Source organism: Barbus barbus (genome assembly GCF_936440315.1).
Source record: "Barbus barbus genome assembly, chromosome: 32".
Taxonomy (NCBI): domain Eukaryota; kingdom Metazoa; phylum Chordata; class Actinopteri; order Cypriniformes; family Cyprinidae; genus Barbus; species Barbus barbus.
In genome coordinates this window covers 21,655,210-21,670,100 of record NC_136760.1, presented here as the reverse complement: position 1 = coordinate 21,670,100, position 14,891 = coordinate 21,655,210, and the positions used below count along the sequence as shown (strand labels likewise).

Genomic DNA, 14,891 nt, shown 5'->3' with positions numbered 1-14,891 from the left:
GAGAATTACTACCCAAAAATTCCAGTGTTATTTTAACATATATACACTTTTTTTTTCTATTTTATTATTTTTAATTTTGGTTTTATTATATATTTATCTCTTAAGTTTCTATTTTATTTCAAATAACGAACAATTTTTATGTTTTAATTTCAGTTTTAAGTTTAGGTTTAGTCAGTGTCTCTTCTGTATTTTATGTTTGATATGAATAACAATAAATATTAATAATCAATAGATTCAACTGGAGAATTTAAGAAAAAGATGGCCATTTTAAATCATGAAAAATAAATAAATAAAAATACTACAACAATATATTACAAACATGCCACTACAGATTTTTAGTGAGCAAAAAAGTTCATTTTGGGGGCCCTGTGAATTTCAGCTGTTTCTCATGGATTAAAGTTCTCCGTCGCTACGACGGATTTCCATTAATTACAGGGTTCCGCCTGTCCTTAATGCCTTAAATTCACTTTTCATAATTTTAATGCCTTTAATATGCTTACATTTCTCAAATAGTGTAATAAATGTCTTAATTTTAGTTTGAAATATCTCTAAAAGCAATGAAAATGTACCTACAACTACAAGCCACTTTTGTGTTCTTCTGTGCCACCTCTGTAGTACAAATTATTTGTTTTATTCTACTTATTATATTGTTTTAAATAGAACATTTAAAAAGCTTATAACCATACATTTTTTAATTTGACAAAGATGAAAAGGTAAAAGGAAAATACCCCGGTAAGTCACTTTAAGGAGTCAAATGTCACCTCGTATTAGGAAGGCTAATTTTTGATCAGAATTTTTGATTATTGATCAGAAGGTGCTCCTAAATTTTTTACATTAGGAGGACAAGCGCTGCTAAAAAGAAAAGTAATCATAGAGCCCTAACAGTATATTAGATCCGTGCATGAGCTCTTAAAGAGACAGCAGCCTAAATAAACCTGCTGCTGTCTTTCATTATACACTAAAGACTACCCAGTGTTATTTTACAATTGAACAGATTATAGTTTGACCTAACTGAAAGAAATACTAAATTTAATTTGTATCTTATTTTTTTTGTGCTATTGATTGTAATTAATTTATTTGTTCTTATTTTATTATTTACTTGTCTTTTTTAGTTCAAATAAATTCAATTTGGGGGCGTGGCCCATGGGAAATAGTCCGGCCACCACAGCTGGAAAATCTCCTAGAGGAAACACTGCACACATTTAATCAAATTAGAAAAATGCATTTACAAAGGTAAAAAGAAAATGCCCCTGTAAATCACTTTGAGTCAAATGTCACCTCGTATTAAGGCGGCAAATTTTTTTTGTCAGAATTGTTTTATTGATTAGAAGGTGCTCCTAAATTTCTTAAATTAAGAGGACAAGCGCTCCTAATTACAAGAAGAAAAACACGGCTCTTAAACTGGGTGTGTGACAGGTATGGCTGTGGAATGGTGTTTGGCCTAGGAAAAAATCAGTCAGAAGATTTTTGTTTTTGCTTTAATCCAATCTGTGTCAAAATGCTTCTCATGCATATTAAAACTTCTCTCAGGACAAGATGAGAAGAGACTTACTTGATGCTTTTCATCCACTCCTCTTTCTCCTCTGTTGTTGGAGCTGAGATGCGGTAGAACGTGTGGTTTCCTTCCACAACCCGTCCATCTGCTTCAGTCTTACAGGCTTTGATGACCTGATCCTTGTTGTCTGGGATGAAGAGTTCAAAGCAGTTCTGTGTAAAGAGAGCTACTTTAGAAGAAGCTTTTATCCAGAGGAACCTTTTGTACATTAATCACAAGGATATTTCACTGGAGCAAACTGAGGTTACCAGAACAATGACAGCAGTGTATGAGGGAGATTTGAGCAAACCTGTAACCTCTGTGCTAATTACCACCACTCAAAGTAAAACATGCGTGTTTTCAAACAAACATTTTCAAAGTCATCTGTCTGTTCATTGTCTGAACAACTACTTGACTAGCAAGGGTTTGCTAGGATGAAGAATAAGAAACCAATATTGTTATTAAATATTATTATGAAACTTAAGAGACATTAAAACAAAAAAATATATAATAATAATCTACAAAAGAAAACAAAAATAAAAAAGCACAATGCAATCAAACCGTTGTTGCTAAAAATATAATAACTTATAAAAAGCAATAATTATTAACTAATAACAAAACCAAAAATATAATGATATAAATATAAAAATGTCAAATATATTTTAAAAAATTAAAAACAAAACTAAAACGAGGATAAAACAAAGTCTACAAAGTAAAAAAAAAAAAATGAAATAGAAAATGACAATATTTAAAAATAATAATAAAGGCATAACACTAAAACACTTACTACAAATCTATAAAAATAACAAATACAATTATTAATAATCATAAAACTTAAAAATTACAAAAAATGCATGCGAATCAAACCACTATTGCTAATAAAAATAATAATAATAATAATAAAGTGAGGATAAAACCAAACTAATTAAATACATAAATCTATATTGGTCAGCCTCACAAAAAAATAAAAAAATAAATAAACTCATAACCATAATGACTCCCTTACCACAAAATAACTTAAATGTGAGAGTAAAAAGATGGAAAAGTGAGAGGAAGCTTACTGGCTTTTTGGAGTCATCCACTTCCCTAATACTGAGATTTTCCAGAGGAATGATCCCTCTCGGCTCTTTATCCTGGAAACAGATGCAGAAGAGGAAACATGTGACCGCAGTAAAACACAACAGATGGCTTATATTTATATTGGATTATTCAATCATTGAACTGTAATAAAGCAGATTCACGTACAGTGGTGTATTCAAAATAATACAGACAGTTGTCTGTCAATATGAACCATCTCCTCTTCCACGTCTTGACCCGTCCACCTGTGGATCAGACAGATGTGAGTATATTAAGGATGTCTGTATGAGTATTTGGTAGAGAATAACTGTGGTGAGCAGCGGAGACATGAGGCACAGCAGCAGACAGACAGACACATGTATGGAACTCACATTAGCAGATGGCTCAAAGCCTCATGAACCCCAAAAACACTGAACCAGGCACACGTTTAAGGTGTTAGTGGCCAAATTAGTAAGAGAATGAGTTATTAAATGAGCCTGTATCTCAGAATGCAGAAATGAATGCAAAGCTCTCTCGTCAGTGAATTATCTAAATGAGACCAGAGATCTCAATATAGTCATTAAAGAGATAGAACACCCCAAATCACTGTAAATTACGGTTAAATAATAATTAAATAAATAATAATACAATATAATAATTAAATGCTTTTTAAAACTTTTTTAAAACTTGTACAACAGTTTGCATAAAATTCTAAAACTGGTCAGAAAAACAAGAATATAAATTAAGTGAAACTGATGTTTTATTATGTTTTATGCAATATATATATATATATATATATATATAAACTGTAAAAAATTAATTACAGAATGCTAGACCACTGTTGCTAAAATAATAATAACTTAATATTTCTAGCAGCTAAAGCACAGGATGCAAATCAAAACGCTGTTGCTAAAAATATATGAAAAAATAATAATAAAAAAACAAATGTTTATAATACAAATATAAGACTAAAAATAAGAAATAAATTAGATAAATTAATACAATAGACACATCCTTAATAGAAATATATAAAAATATAAAAATTCAGAAAGGTAACAAAGTAAAAAAAAATAATAATAATAATTTAAATAAACAATCACCCAAATGAACACTTTTGATTACAAACTGCATGAATATTGTACCATTATATCAGCTGTACTTGGTCTAAATCATCTATAATTCCTGTGCTATCCCTGCCGCAAACAAATGTGCACAGAGTCACACATCTATTTCTTATGTTTATGCAGGATGTAGCATTCGCACAACTGCAAGTAAAGGCTGCAGAGCAGGCAGTGCTTCAACTGACCACATGGGCGCAGTAGAGACCAACAGTAATGTTTAACAGACAGGATGATCTCGAAGATGGAGAAAGCTGGCTGAGAGTCTGGCAAACATCACAAGCCCATCGTGAGCACAGCACAACAGCGCAGCAACATCACACCAGTTAAAACTCAAATGAGGCAAACAGACTCAGACACTTTCATTCGGATCAAATGAAATATCTGTTCAATTAAACTGAAAAAAAGACAAACAAATGGAGTAAATGAAAGCGCAAAGCACCGGGAAGCATAGCTTAATGAGCTAGCCAAAGGAAAACCAGTGTACATACCTCCTGAAGAAAGACAACATCAAACCAAACACAAATGTGGAAGAAAAAAAACAATGAAATTAACCAAGAAAATATGCAAAATATTGTAACAAAAGACTGTAATAAAAACACTTGTGTGTGCCAGCCTGGTGTAAAATCCAGGCTGAGCTGAAATATGAGCAGCATGCAAATAAATAAGGAGGTTGTATCAGCTATTTTAGATGAGCTTTGGACTATAAAGCATTTGGCCTCATGCTTCTTGGCTATTACTTTACACAATGTAAGACTTTCAATTCACAGCTCTGATTAAATAAGATAATACATCTACTTTTGACATTAATGAGACACTTTATATTTAAGGCTTGTTAATAGACATGTGTCATCCAGTCCCATTTCTTTATCTTCTGAACAGAGAAACACTCACTCACCCAATTTGAGCAGCCAGCCCTCGCGGTCGGGGTTAAAGAACGTGTGCGTGAGGTCATTGCCGTCGTCTTCAGGTATCTTGAAGGGCTCATTCTTAATGCTCTCATAAAGGTTCTGCAGGAGTGTTTAAATTGAGTTGTACTTCAGAATTAAAAATTGTATTAAGAGCTTAAAATTGTGTGGAAAATTAAAAATGTCATTGTTACTAGTGCAACTTTAAAAAAAAATTAATAAAAAATATTGCGAAAAAAAAAAAACCTGCCTTAAATTTGTTCATGGTCGGCCAATAGTCAGATGTTCAGAAAATAAAATAATATTAAATAAAATTCAATTCAAAATTAAATTAAAATTTCTAGTAATTAAGAACACGTATATAATCAAACCACTGCAGCAAAAACAAATAAATAAAAATAATAAAACCTAAAAGTGATGATAAAAATAATAAAATAAAAATAGATTAAAATAAATACATAAAAACGAATTTATATAATACTAACAACAATATAGCCTACACTGTAAACACAATAAATTATTATAAATTACAAAAATAAAAAACTGTGGAAACTGACCCTGAGCAGGTCTTCTGGCAGATCACCTCCATCATTGATGCCTCTGTTCATGCCTATGAATCGCTCTGCAGATGGCTTGTCCTTCACATTAGGGTTGTGCAGACTTGTGTTCAACATGATGATTGCGAATGAAAGCACATAGCATGTATCTGCAATGATATATTTTAGCATTTACAGGAGATTACATGTAATTAATTAACATCCAAACGCATGAGTTTAAACACTAAGGAGTCATGCTCATTTAATTTTTTTGTATGGATGTCATGCTGAGAAAAAATTAGCATCCAAATAGTGCTTGAGCCAACGTTACTTGCATTTCTAATTCTCTTTGTATTTGTCATTTTATGAATACGTTCATAACACCCTCAACACCTCTCAAATTTATAATCATTACATGAAATGATTGAAGAATCTATTGTTGCTAGAACTTCTTGGTAACCAAGGAGAATATTTACATCCAATTTTGAATTTTCTCTTGATAAAATGCAGCAAAGTGCTCATGACAGGCCATGTGTAGCCACTTTGCAGAGCAACATGTGGGCGGCATGGAAGTGCTCTACATCAGCGGCACTCTTTACGTGCATATTAGCATGGCTAAGAGCATGGGAAATTTATGAAGAGAGCCAAGGACATGTATGAGTGTGTGTGGGTGGCTTTGAATTGAGATATTCAGTGTCATTTCATGCACTTTCTGTAAATTTTGCCATTATTATTGCTGTTCCCCCACCAAGTGATGACACCTTGTTTTTTTTTCAAAAGTTTAATAAAAGCAAAAAAAATCAATAAATAAAAATAATAAAAAATACATAAATTAATTTAAAATAAAAAAATTAAATATGCTATTTAAAAGCAATGGAGTGCATTCAACATCATATTTGTTTCTGCTTAAAAATCATGACATTTCACTAGTATTGACAACTGAATTTTTGATATTGTTACAACCTATTGCAAAATCAGATTATTATATATATACATACATACCTGTGGACTGAAAGACACCGGGATTGCATTGACAGTAACGCTGAGCAAAAGCCTCCATCATTCGATCGATCTTTTGAGCTTCACCCGGTAACCGGAAACTCCATAAAAACTGTCTGCATGGAGCATGGGGAGAAATTAACTGTATTAATGAGATCATAATGAAACTATCAAATCAATTTTCTGAATTTGTCAAAGGAGATCATAATCTATTCAACTGTATTTTGTCACCTGAGTGCCTGAACCAGGTTGAGGTCTGTAAATTCATGAAGCTCCACAAAGGCATGAAGGACCTGGATATTGAACTCATCCCTGGAAATGAGATCAAATTGAACAGGAGATCCAATCTTAGATCAACAGCAATGATGTTACAGTGACATCTGGTGAAAAATGGTACAACTAGATTTGTTTTTCCTTCAGGGAATACCAGTGCTTTCAAAGCAGCAAAAGAACAGTGTTACTAAGTTTTATGATAAATTTGAACTAAATTAAAATCACAGAAATTTGTAAAGAAAAGACAGATAGAATTCCACTCAAAACATATGCCACTAAAAACCTTGTCTACTGTTGTAAAACTTGTAGCATTCACACTGTGAATGGAATTACGGCTGTGATCCTCCTCTCAGACGTCTCCAATGAGCATTAAATCTCACGGGGGGATTACGTCTGGGATTACCGTCCATGTGTAACTAGCTCTTTCTTCAGTGAGGAAATGGGGCATGTCGATAATATCAATGAGCTGCAAATGCATTAACCCACTTCGGGAGTCCATCCATTAAGCTCTACACTCCTCCATCCAGCTCGGCATTGCCGCAACCTCACTTCAGCAATGATCCTGAGATTCACGATTGATTTTCCTCAGGTGACACAAAAAATAATGCGTTTGCATTTATGCGGGCATTCATTTAGAGAAAGAGCATTATTGACTGATTAAAGGTTATTGGAATGAGAGCTAAAGTAACTTACAAGACAGATGATTAGTTATGTATTAATAAAAAATATATATATTTTTTGTGACAGTTAATGAAAAATATAAAATCAACTTTTACCTCAAAGGGGAAAAAATGAAAATTCTGTTATTATTCATAAAATAAGGATAAGTAAATAATTGCAGAATGTTCATTTTTGAGTGGACTATCCCTTTAAATTTAGTGCAGTCGTGCAGATCTTTAATTACACAGAGCGAGGAAAATAAATCCTCCACACATACTATATACATTTCCTTCCTGCTCTGACAGGTCCCTGATGACCTGGCACTGACATTGAATTTCAGTCCATCAATAAATGTGTAAGATGACCCTTAATGCAAAACACAGCACTTCCATACGGGCACAGGCCATCTCGATGCAGTAGATAATGGTTTTTGACAGACTGTAGTATGGGACCATCTTATGATCGGTGAGGTCATCCTCCCCTGAGCTCTGATTCTAGATATAGCAAATTCAGATCTTTAAAAAAAGCCTATATCTGTTTAACTTCCATTAACCTAGTTTTGCTTGATAGTAAATTATGTTTGAAAGAACATGGCTGCGTTTTAAGGCCATGAAGATTACAAGTACCCTTGCAGAGCTTGGACTAAATGTCTGGTCCAAAATGCAGCTCATTCTTTCGGTGACCCAGTAGTGCACAACACTATCCATTGTGTTGTGCTACTTTCGTTGTGTTGTGCTAATTTTGTTGTGTTGTGGCTTGTTTCCATTGTGTTGTGCTAATTTTGTTGTGTTGTGTCTCGTTTCCATTATGTTGTGCTAATTTTGTTGTGTTGTGTCTCGTTTCCGTTGTGTTGTGCTAATTTCGTTGTGTTGTGCTACTTTCGTTGTGTTGTGTTTGTTTCCGTTGTTTTGGTTTCCGTTGTGTTGTGCTACTTTCGTTGTGTTGTGCTACTTTCGTTGTGTTGTGCTTGTTTCCGTTGTGTTGTGCTTGTTTCGTTGTGTTGTGCTTGTTTCCGTTGTGTTGTGCTACTTTCGTTGTGTTGTGCTTGTTTCCGTTGTGTTGTGCTACTTTCGTTGTGTTGTGCTACTTTCGTTGTGTTGTGCTTGTTTCCGTTGTGTTGTGCTACTTTCGTTGTGTTGTGTTTGTTTCCGTTGTGTTGTGCTACTTTCGTTGTGTTGTGGCTTGTTTCCGTTGTGTTGTGCTACTTTCGTTGTGTTGTGGCTTGTTTCCGTTGTGTTGTGGCTTGTTTCCGTTGTGTTGTGCTACTTTCCGTTGTGTTGTGCTACTTTCCGTTGTGTTGTGCTACTTTCCGTTGTGTTGTGCTACTTTCCGTTGTGTTTGTTTCCGTTGTGTTGTGGCTTGTTTCCGTTGTGTTGTGCTACTTTCGTTGTGTTGTGCTTGTTTCCGTTGTGTTGTGCTACTTTCGTTGTGTTGTGTTTGTTTCCGTTGTGTTGTGCTACTTTCATTGTGTTGTGGCTTGTTTCCGTTGTGTTGTGCTACTTTCATTGTGTTGTGGCTTGTTTCCGTTGTGTTGTGGCTTGTTTCCGTTGTGTTGTGGCTTGTTTCCGTTGTGTTGTGGCTTGTTTCCGTTGTGTTGTGGCTTGTTTCCGTTGTGTTGTGCTACTTTCGTTGTGTTGTGGCTTGTTTCCGTTGTGTTGTGGCTTGTTTCCGTTGTGTTGTGGCTTGTTTCCGTTGTGTTGTGCTTGTTTCCGTTGTGTTGTGGCTTGTTTCCGTTGTGTTGTGCTACGTCCGTTGTGTTGTGGCTTGTTTCCGTTGTGTTGTGCTACTTTCGTTGTGTTGTGCTACTTTCGTTGTGTTGTGCTTGTTTCCGTTGTGTTGTGCCTGTTTCCGTTGTGTTGTGGCTTGTTTCCGTTGTGTTGTGGCTCGTTTCCGTTGTGTTGTGGCTCGTTTCCGTTGTGTTGTGCTACTTTCGTTGTGTTGTGCTTGTTTCCGTTGTGTTGTGCTTGTTTCCGTTGTGTTGTGGCTTGTTTCCGTTGTGTTGTGGCTTGTTTCCGTTGTGTTGTGGCTTGTTTCCGTTGTGTTGTGCTACTTTCGTTGTGTTGTGCTTGTTTCCGTTGTGTTGTGGCTTGTTTCCGTTGTGTTGTGGCTTGTTTCCGTTGTGTTGTGGCTTGTTTCCGTTGTGTTGTGCTAATTTTGTTGTGTTGTGGCTTATTTCCGTTGTGTTGTGCTACTTTCGTTGTGTTGTGCTAATTTCGTTGTGTTTTGGCTTGTTTTCCGTTGTGTTGTGCTACTTTCGTTGTGTTGTGCTAATTTTATTGTGTTGTGCTAATTTTGTTGTGTTACGGCTTAGTTCCGTTGTGTTGTAGAGATTTCGTTGTGTTGTGATACTTTCGTTGTGCTACTTTCGTTGTGTTGTGCTAATTTTATTGTGTTGTGCTAATTTTGTTGTTACTTTCGTTGTGTTGTGGCTTAGTTCCGTTGTGTTGTAGAGATTTTGCTGTGTTGTAGAGATTTTGTGGTGTTGTGCTACTTTCGTTGTGTTGTGGCTTGTTTTCCATTGTGTTGTGCTACTTTCGTTGTGTTGTGCTAATTTCGTTGTGTTGTGGCTTATTTCCGTTGTGTTGTAGAGATTTTGTTGTGTTTCTGGCTTGTTTCCGTTGTGTTGTGCTACTTTCGTTGTGTTGTGCTGTGCTAATTTCGCTGTGTTGTGCTACTTTTGTTGTGCTGTGCTACTTTCGTTGTGCTGTGCTACTTTTGTTGTGTTGTGGCATGTTTTCCGTTGTGTTGTGCTACTTTTGTTGTGTTGTGGCTTGTTTCCGTTGTGTTGTGGCTTGTTTCCGTTGTGTTGTGCTAATTTTGTTGTGTTGTGGCTTATTTCCGTTGTGTTGTGCTACTTTCGTTGTGTTGTGCTAATTTCGTTGTGTTTTGGCTTGTTTTCCGTTGTGTTGTGCTACTTTCGTTGTGTTGTGCTGTGCTAATTTCGCTGTGTTGTGCTACTTTTGTTGTGCTGTGCTACTTTCGTTGTGCTGTGCTACTTTTGTTGTGTTGTGGCATGTTTTCCGTTGTGTTGTGCTACTTTCGTTGTGTTGTGCTAATTTTGTTGTGTTTTGGCTTGTTTTCCGTTGTGTTGCGCTACTTTCATTGTGTTGTGGCTTGTTTCCATTGTGTTGTGCTAATTTTGTTGTGTTGTGCTACTTTCGTTGTGTTGTGGCTTAGTTCCGTTGTGTTGTAGAGATTTCGTTGTGTTGTGCTAATTTCATTGCGTTTCCGGCTTGTTTCCGTTGTGTTGTAGAGATTTCGTTGTGTTGTAGAGATTTTGTTGTGTTGTGCACTACTGGTCCACCATACATTCTGGTCAAGAAACTCCCACCATCTGACCAATATGCAATGTGATTAAAGAATTTGTAGCCTAAAAGTAAGAAAAATTATTTTAAATCAGTTTTTGTCTACTGACAACTCAGAAATGAAATATATACTAAAAGATCTTACAGATCACAAACTTTTAAATAGTAATGTTTCTGAAAGAAGTCTCTTATGCTCTCCAAAGCTGCATTTATTTGATCAATAATACAGTAAAATAGTTATATAATGTGAAATATTATTATGATTTCAAATATCTGATTTCTATTTTAATATATTTTAAACTGTAATTTATTTCTGTGATGCACAGCTGTATTTTCAGCAGCCATTGCTCCAGTCTTCAATGTCACATGACCCTTCAGAAATCATTCTAATATGCTGATCTGGTGCTCAAGAATCCTTTCGTATTACTACCTTTCTGTTCCGTTTAATATTTTTTGTCGAAAACCATTCCTTCCATGTTTTGAATCTCTTTATTAATACCTCGGGAGCTCGGTCTGTCTTTCTCGACCATCAGCAGAAAGACTCGTTCTTACCTTTCACCCAGATAATCTCCGATGGCTGTCTTGTTGAGGCCCTCACCCTTGTAGAGGAATTGAGCAATATCTTCACAAGTGTTCTTCAGCAATTCATTCTCTATGAGGAACTGAATACCCTGAGAAAAACACATCATTCAGCATAAAGAACTTCCAAAGCAGCCCTACATGCATTCATTATAATTTCAGTTTCCTGTTGGCAAAATACATTAAAAAAAATCTGCCTCTTATCCTGCTCTCTCAACTTTAACCTGTGGAGTTTGGATTCTGGTAAATCATGGTATGGAAATGAACTGAAAATTGTGTGGTTGCACGATGCTTAGCGTGTGCTTATGATAATGTGTGCACCCACACAAGTTCAAAGGTTTAAAAATGCAAAATGGCAATGCATTTGATGTAATCGGGGACCATTTTCTTTACCAATGCATATCTGGGAATCTCTATCATGGAGAAAACTTCAAATGCAAAAAAAAAAAATGCTTCTTGTATTACATTCCAGTGCTAGTTTACCTTTTTCGGATCCATGTTAAATTTCTTGCGTCCCATAGCCATCTGTTTACTCCGCTGCATGTTTATTCTGTGAACACAGAGAGATGAGGGCTTTGTTAATGCTGGGTAGGTTTTTGACAGCTACAATCTAAAGCTAAAACTCAGGGAATTGAGTTGTACAACACCTACGCCTGTCAGGGCCTCATAATGACATCATTAATAACCACTCAGCCAAATGCACTTTTGGATGGTGGTGTGACAGGTCATGTTAAAAGCCACAGCCTGTAAAAGGGGCCGCACACTACTGTACCTTCCATTGTGGCCATATGACATCACTCAAGGTGGAGGAGGAACAAAGAACGACAAAAGAATTTCATAAAAGGAAGGTTAACGACATGGAACACTTTCTGAAAATGGATTTCTTCCATCCAAATGGCTCTCACGTGAATCAAAGTGGGCATTCCAGTGAACTGTTCGGTGGCCCCAGTGGGATCATGCATCATGTATAATGAATGGGCCTAAATCAGTTTGATGTATATTCTTTGATGTGATTCAGTTTGGTCTGGGAATATGGGTCACTGCAGTTAGGCAGTATCAGGGGCCATTAACACAGAAGATGCTTTTGCATTGAAAAACATCTCGAGAAGGTTTTTTTTTCTTCTTTTTAAAGTAGCACTTTCAACTTCGTAAACATATGCCAGACAAAGGTTTTTTACCATTGTCAAAGAAAAACTATGGAAAAGCAGTGCAGTCGATTACAAAAACGAGTTCTGTGTGAACGGCCCCTCAGACTGCATTAAAACAAAGTGTTAAACATCCCGTTTGAAATGCTTCCTTTATAATTATGCTTCCTTTGAAATTATTCCTTTATAAAATGTAATGTAAATAGACGTATGATGTTAATACACATTCTTGCAAAGTCCTAAACACATCTCAGCCAATTTACACAAATTACAAATTACCCTCTTACCAAAATAGCCGTGCATAATTCACCAGCCTCCCCTCCCGCAGGGGGCACTGTCATTAAATATTCAAACAGGGGACGGGAAAGACTGAGTGTGTGTGTGTAACTCCTCTGTGGTTTCTTATGAGTAAATGGACAATGTGCATTTGTGTGTGAATATGGCAGAATCAGATAGCAAACACCAGTTGAGGCGAACAAATTGGATTGGACTGTGGTAAAGAATGAAAAATAAACTCACACATCTTACCTTTCTTGAGTGGAGCCAAGACTTTCGATCTCATTCGTCACCTTTGCTATCTCATCCTTGAGCCGCTATTAAAAAAAAAAAAGAAAAGAAAAACAAGGCTGAGTTAATCGAAAGGAGAACTGAAGGTGGAGCTGCCCTCCGACGTCCCTTTCAAAGTCAGCCTGCCACAGAAAGTGATGGAGAGCTGTGCATCTAATAAAATGAACACACAGAGGATCATAAATATCTAATATGATTATCAAGAGTATGAAACATTCAATCATGGTGCAGTGTGGCACCTGCATTAGATATCACGATGAAGTAGCATCTGTAAGGGGGAAGGAAAAGGGGGACAGAGGTGAAAAATGAGGAGTAATGAGGAGATCAAGAGGGTATATGAAAGAGCATGTTGAGTGTGTGTGCATGAAAAAAGAAAAATTCCCAATGACTCCAGAAAAGCTGAGAAATGCCTTCATCTTAAGTCAGTGTTTTAATTTAGTTTGTTAATATTTAAATTAATATCTACTTAAAAAGGTGTGTTCAATGAAATGTTCATTTTTTTCTGTGATATTAAAATTTGTTTTGAGAATTGTGATATTTTGCTGGTATCAACTAAAGACATTTTGGTATCTTGTCACAGAGTGTATAAGTGAGTACCGAGTAACACACAAAAGCACATTCAGAAACAGGTGACTTACAACAGCAGTGTTCTGAATGTTTCAATCTGAGCAGATGAATGTTGCTGATGTAGTACTGTAAATTCACTTTTATTTGGTGTATATAAAGTGAATTATACTGTACGATCCACATGCGAGTGTGTACCGTATATGTGTAGACAGTGTGTATGACATAATAACACACTCAGCAATCCATCTTCCTGAAGCAGCCCAGGCACAGATCAATAAGACTCATATTACCAATCCACTAATGATACACGCTCGCATACACACACACGCACATCTTTGCCCTTTTGATGCATTCTGCATTAACACCACATCCCTCTCGAGCTATTGTGCCTGGAAAGGTCAAGTAAGTAGTCTTTTAACATCTGACCTTCCCCCGCTATATATTTTCGGAGTGTGTGAATGACCCCGAAACCTCACGACAGGAGTGCAGCTGGAATAACTGACCCAGGCAAGTGTTTTTGGTGCTCTATGAAGAAATGTGTTAAAGAAATCAATGAGTTATAGAGTGGACAATCCTAGAGGTCTGAAGAGACCAAGAATCTGGGGATGAGGAAACCACGCTATTAATATGGTACACTACTTATGACTTAAATATGTCCTAAAATCGTCTCTAGAAGGCATGGAAAGTCTCTACAAATAGTCCAGTGAATCAGACTGAAAGTTTTTCTGAACTCCTCACTCGGCTGCGGGCACAAAGATGGAATAAAGTGGTCTTGATAATGATGTTCTATCTGACTGTTGCCAAGCGACAGCTGCCATATAAAGGGAACATGTAAACAAACTCTAAAAGTTGCCAGCCCACACTTTTCCATTTGTTTATGCAATGTATTTAATGTCTTTTTTTGTCTCTTGGCAACAGCCAGAATGTTCCAGCTGGACCAGGAAGGAACCAGGACTGTCCAGCGGGGCTCTATGGAGACAGAGAGGTTGAGCTTGGCAGTTCAGTCACTTTAATCAGGCACTTCATCTCCATTAGACAAATATTACATGAGCAATTTACTAATCGTCCTGTTGATATCAAGGAGGACACCTGGAACCATATGGTTAATCATTACATTTTATTTAGTACATGACATTTATACCCACCATCATTTCCCATTTTTTAGACAATGCTATACACACCCATTCATTTGCGAAATATTTTGGTCAATGTGCTTATGCTTCTATTAAGGGTATAGCGCTCTTAGCACCAAAGAAAAATGTCAGTACACTCAAATCAAAATGTGATAATAGACTAGTGTCTGTGAATATTATGTTAATAAGAAAATACAATTTAAATATGAATCCTGCATGTTTTGTGTGTCTCTGTGCAAATGAATGGCGCAGACACACAATATGTGAGTACATAAACAATCTCTAGAACTGCTCAGAGTCACTTCATGAGCATTTTACCATTTCTTATACAAACAGAATCCTAAAGGTCTTCACAGCATCCCGTCAAAATAAAAGTTTGGGTTAACTTGAAGAAACTGTGAAATTACTTAATGAAAACTGAATATACTGAATGATAGTACTACTACTAATAATATAAAAATAATGTTTTAATAATAATTGTATTTCAATAATATTTATCAGAAAAAAACAC

At 36.0% G+C, this 14,891-nt stretch overlaps 1 protein-coding gene across 5 annotated transcripts in view; it reads right to left on the bottom strand.

The window, feature by feature from the left end:
* LOC306852525 (cytohesin-1) overlaps positions 1-14,891 on the bottom strand; it is a 64,466-nt gene that overhangs the window by 1,768 nt on the left and 47,807 nt on the right. For 3 of the 5 annotated variants that reach the window (XM_079389423.1, XM_079389424.1, XM_079389425.1), the window contains exons 3-12: positions 12,642-12,706; positions 11,452-11,518; positions 10,942-11,060; positions 6,383-6,463; positions 6,155-6,267; positions 5,174-5,322; positions 4,606-4,718; positions 2,780-2,858; positions 2,596-2,667; positions 1,553-1,707 (exon numbers count right to left, since the gene is read on the bottom strand). In XM_079389423.1, the coding sequence (XP_079245549.1) occupies positions 1,553-1,707; positions 2,596-2,667; positions 2,780-2,858; positions 4,606-4,718; positions 5,174-5,322; positions 6,155-6,267; positions 6,383-6,463; positions 10,942-11,060; positions 11,452-11,518; positions 12,642-12,706 (1,013 nt within the window). The remainder of the gene's footprint in view (positions 1-1,552; positions 1,708-2,595; positions 2,668-2,779; positions 2,859-4,605; positions 4,719-5,173; positions 5,323-6,154; positions 6,268-6,382; positions 6,464-10,941; positions 11,061-11,451; positions 11,519-12,641; positions 12,707-14,891) is intronic. The other 2 variants (XM_079389421.1, XM_079389422.1) reach the window with 1 other exon arrangement.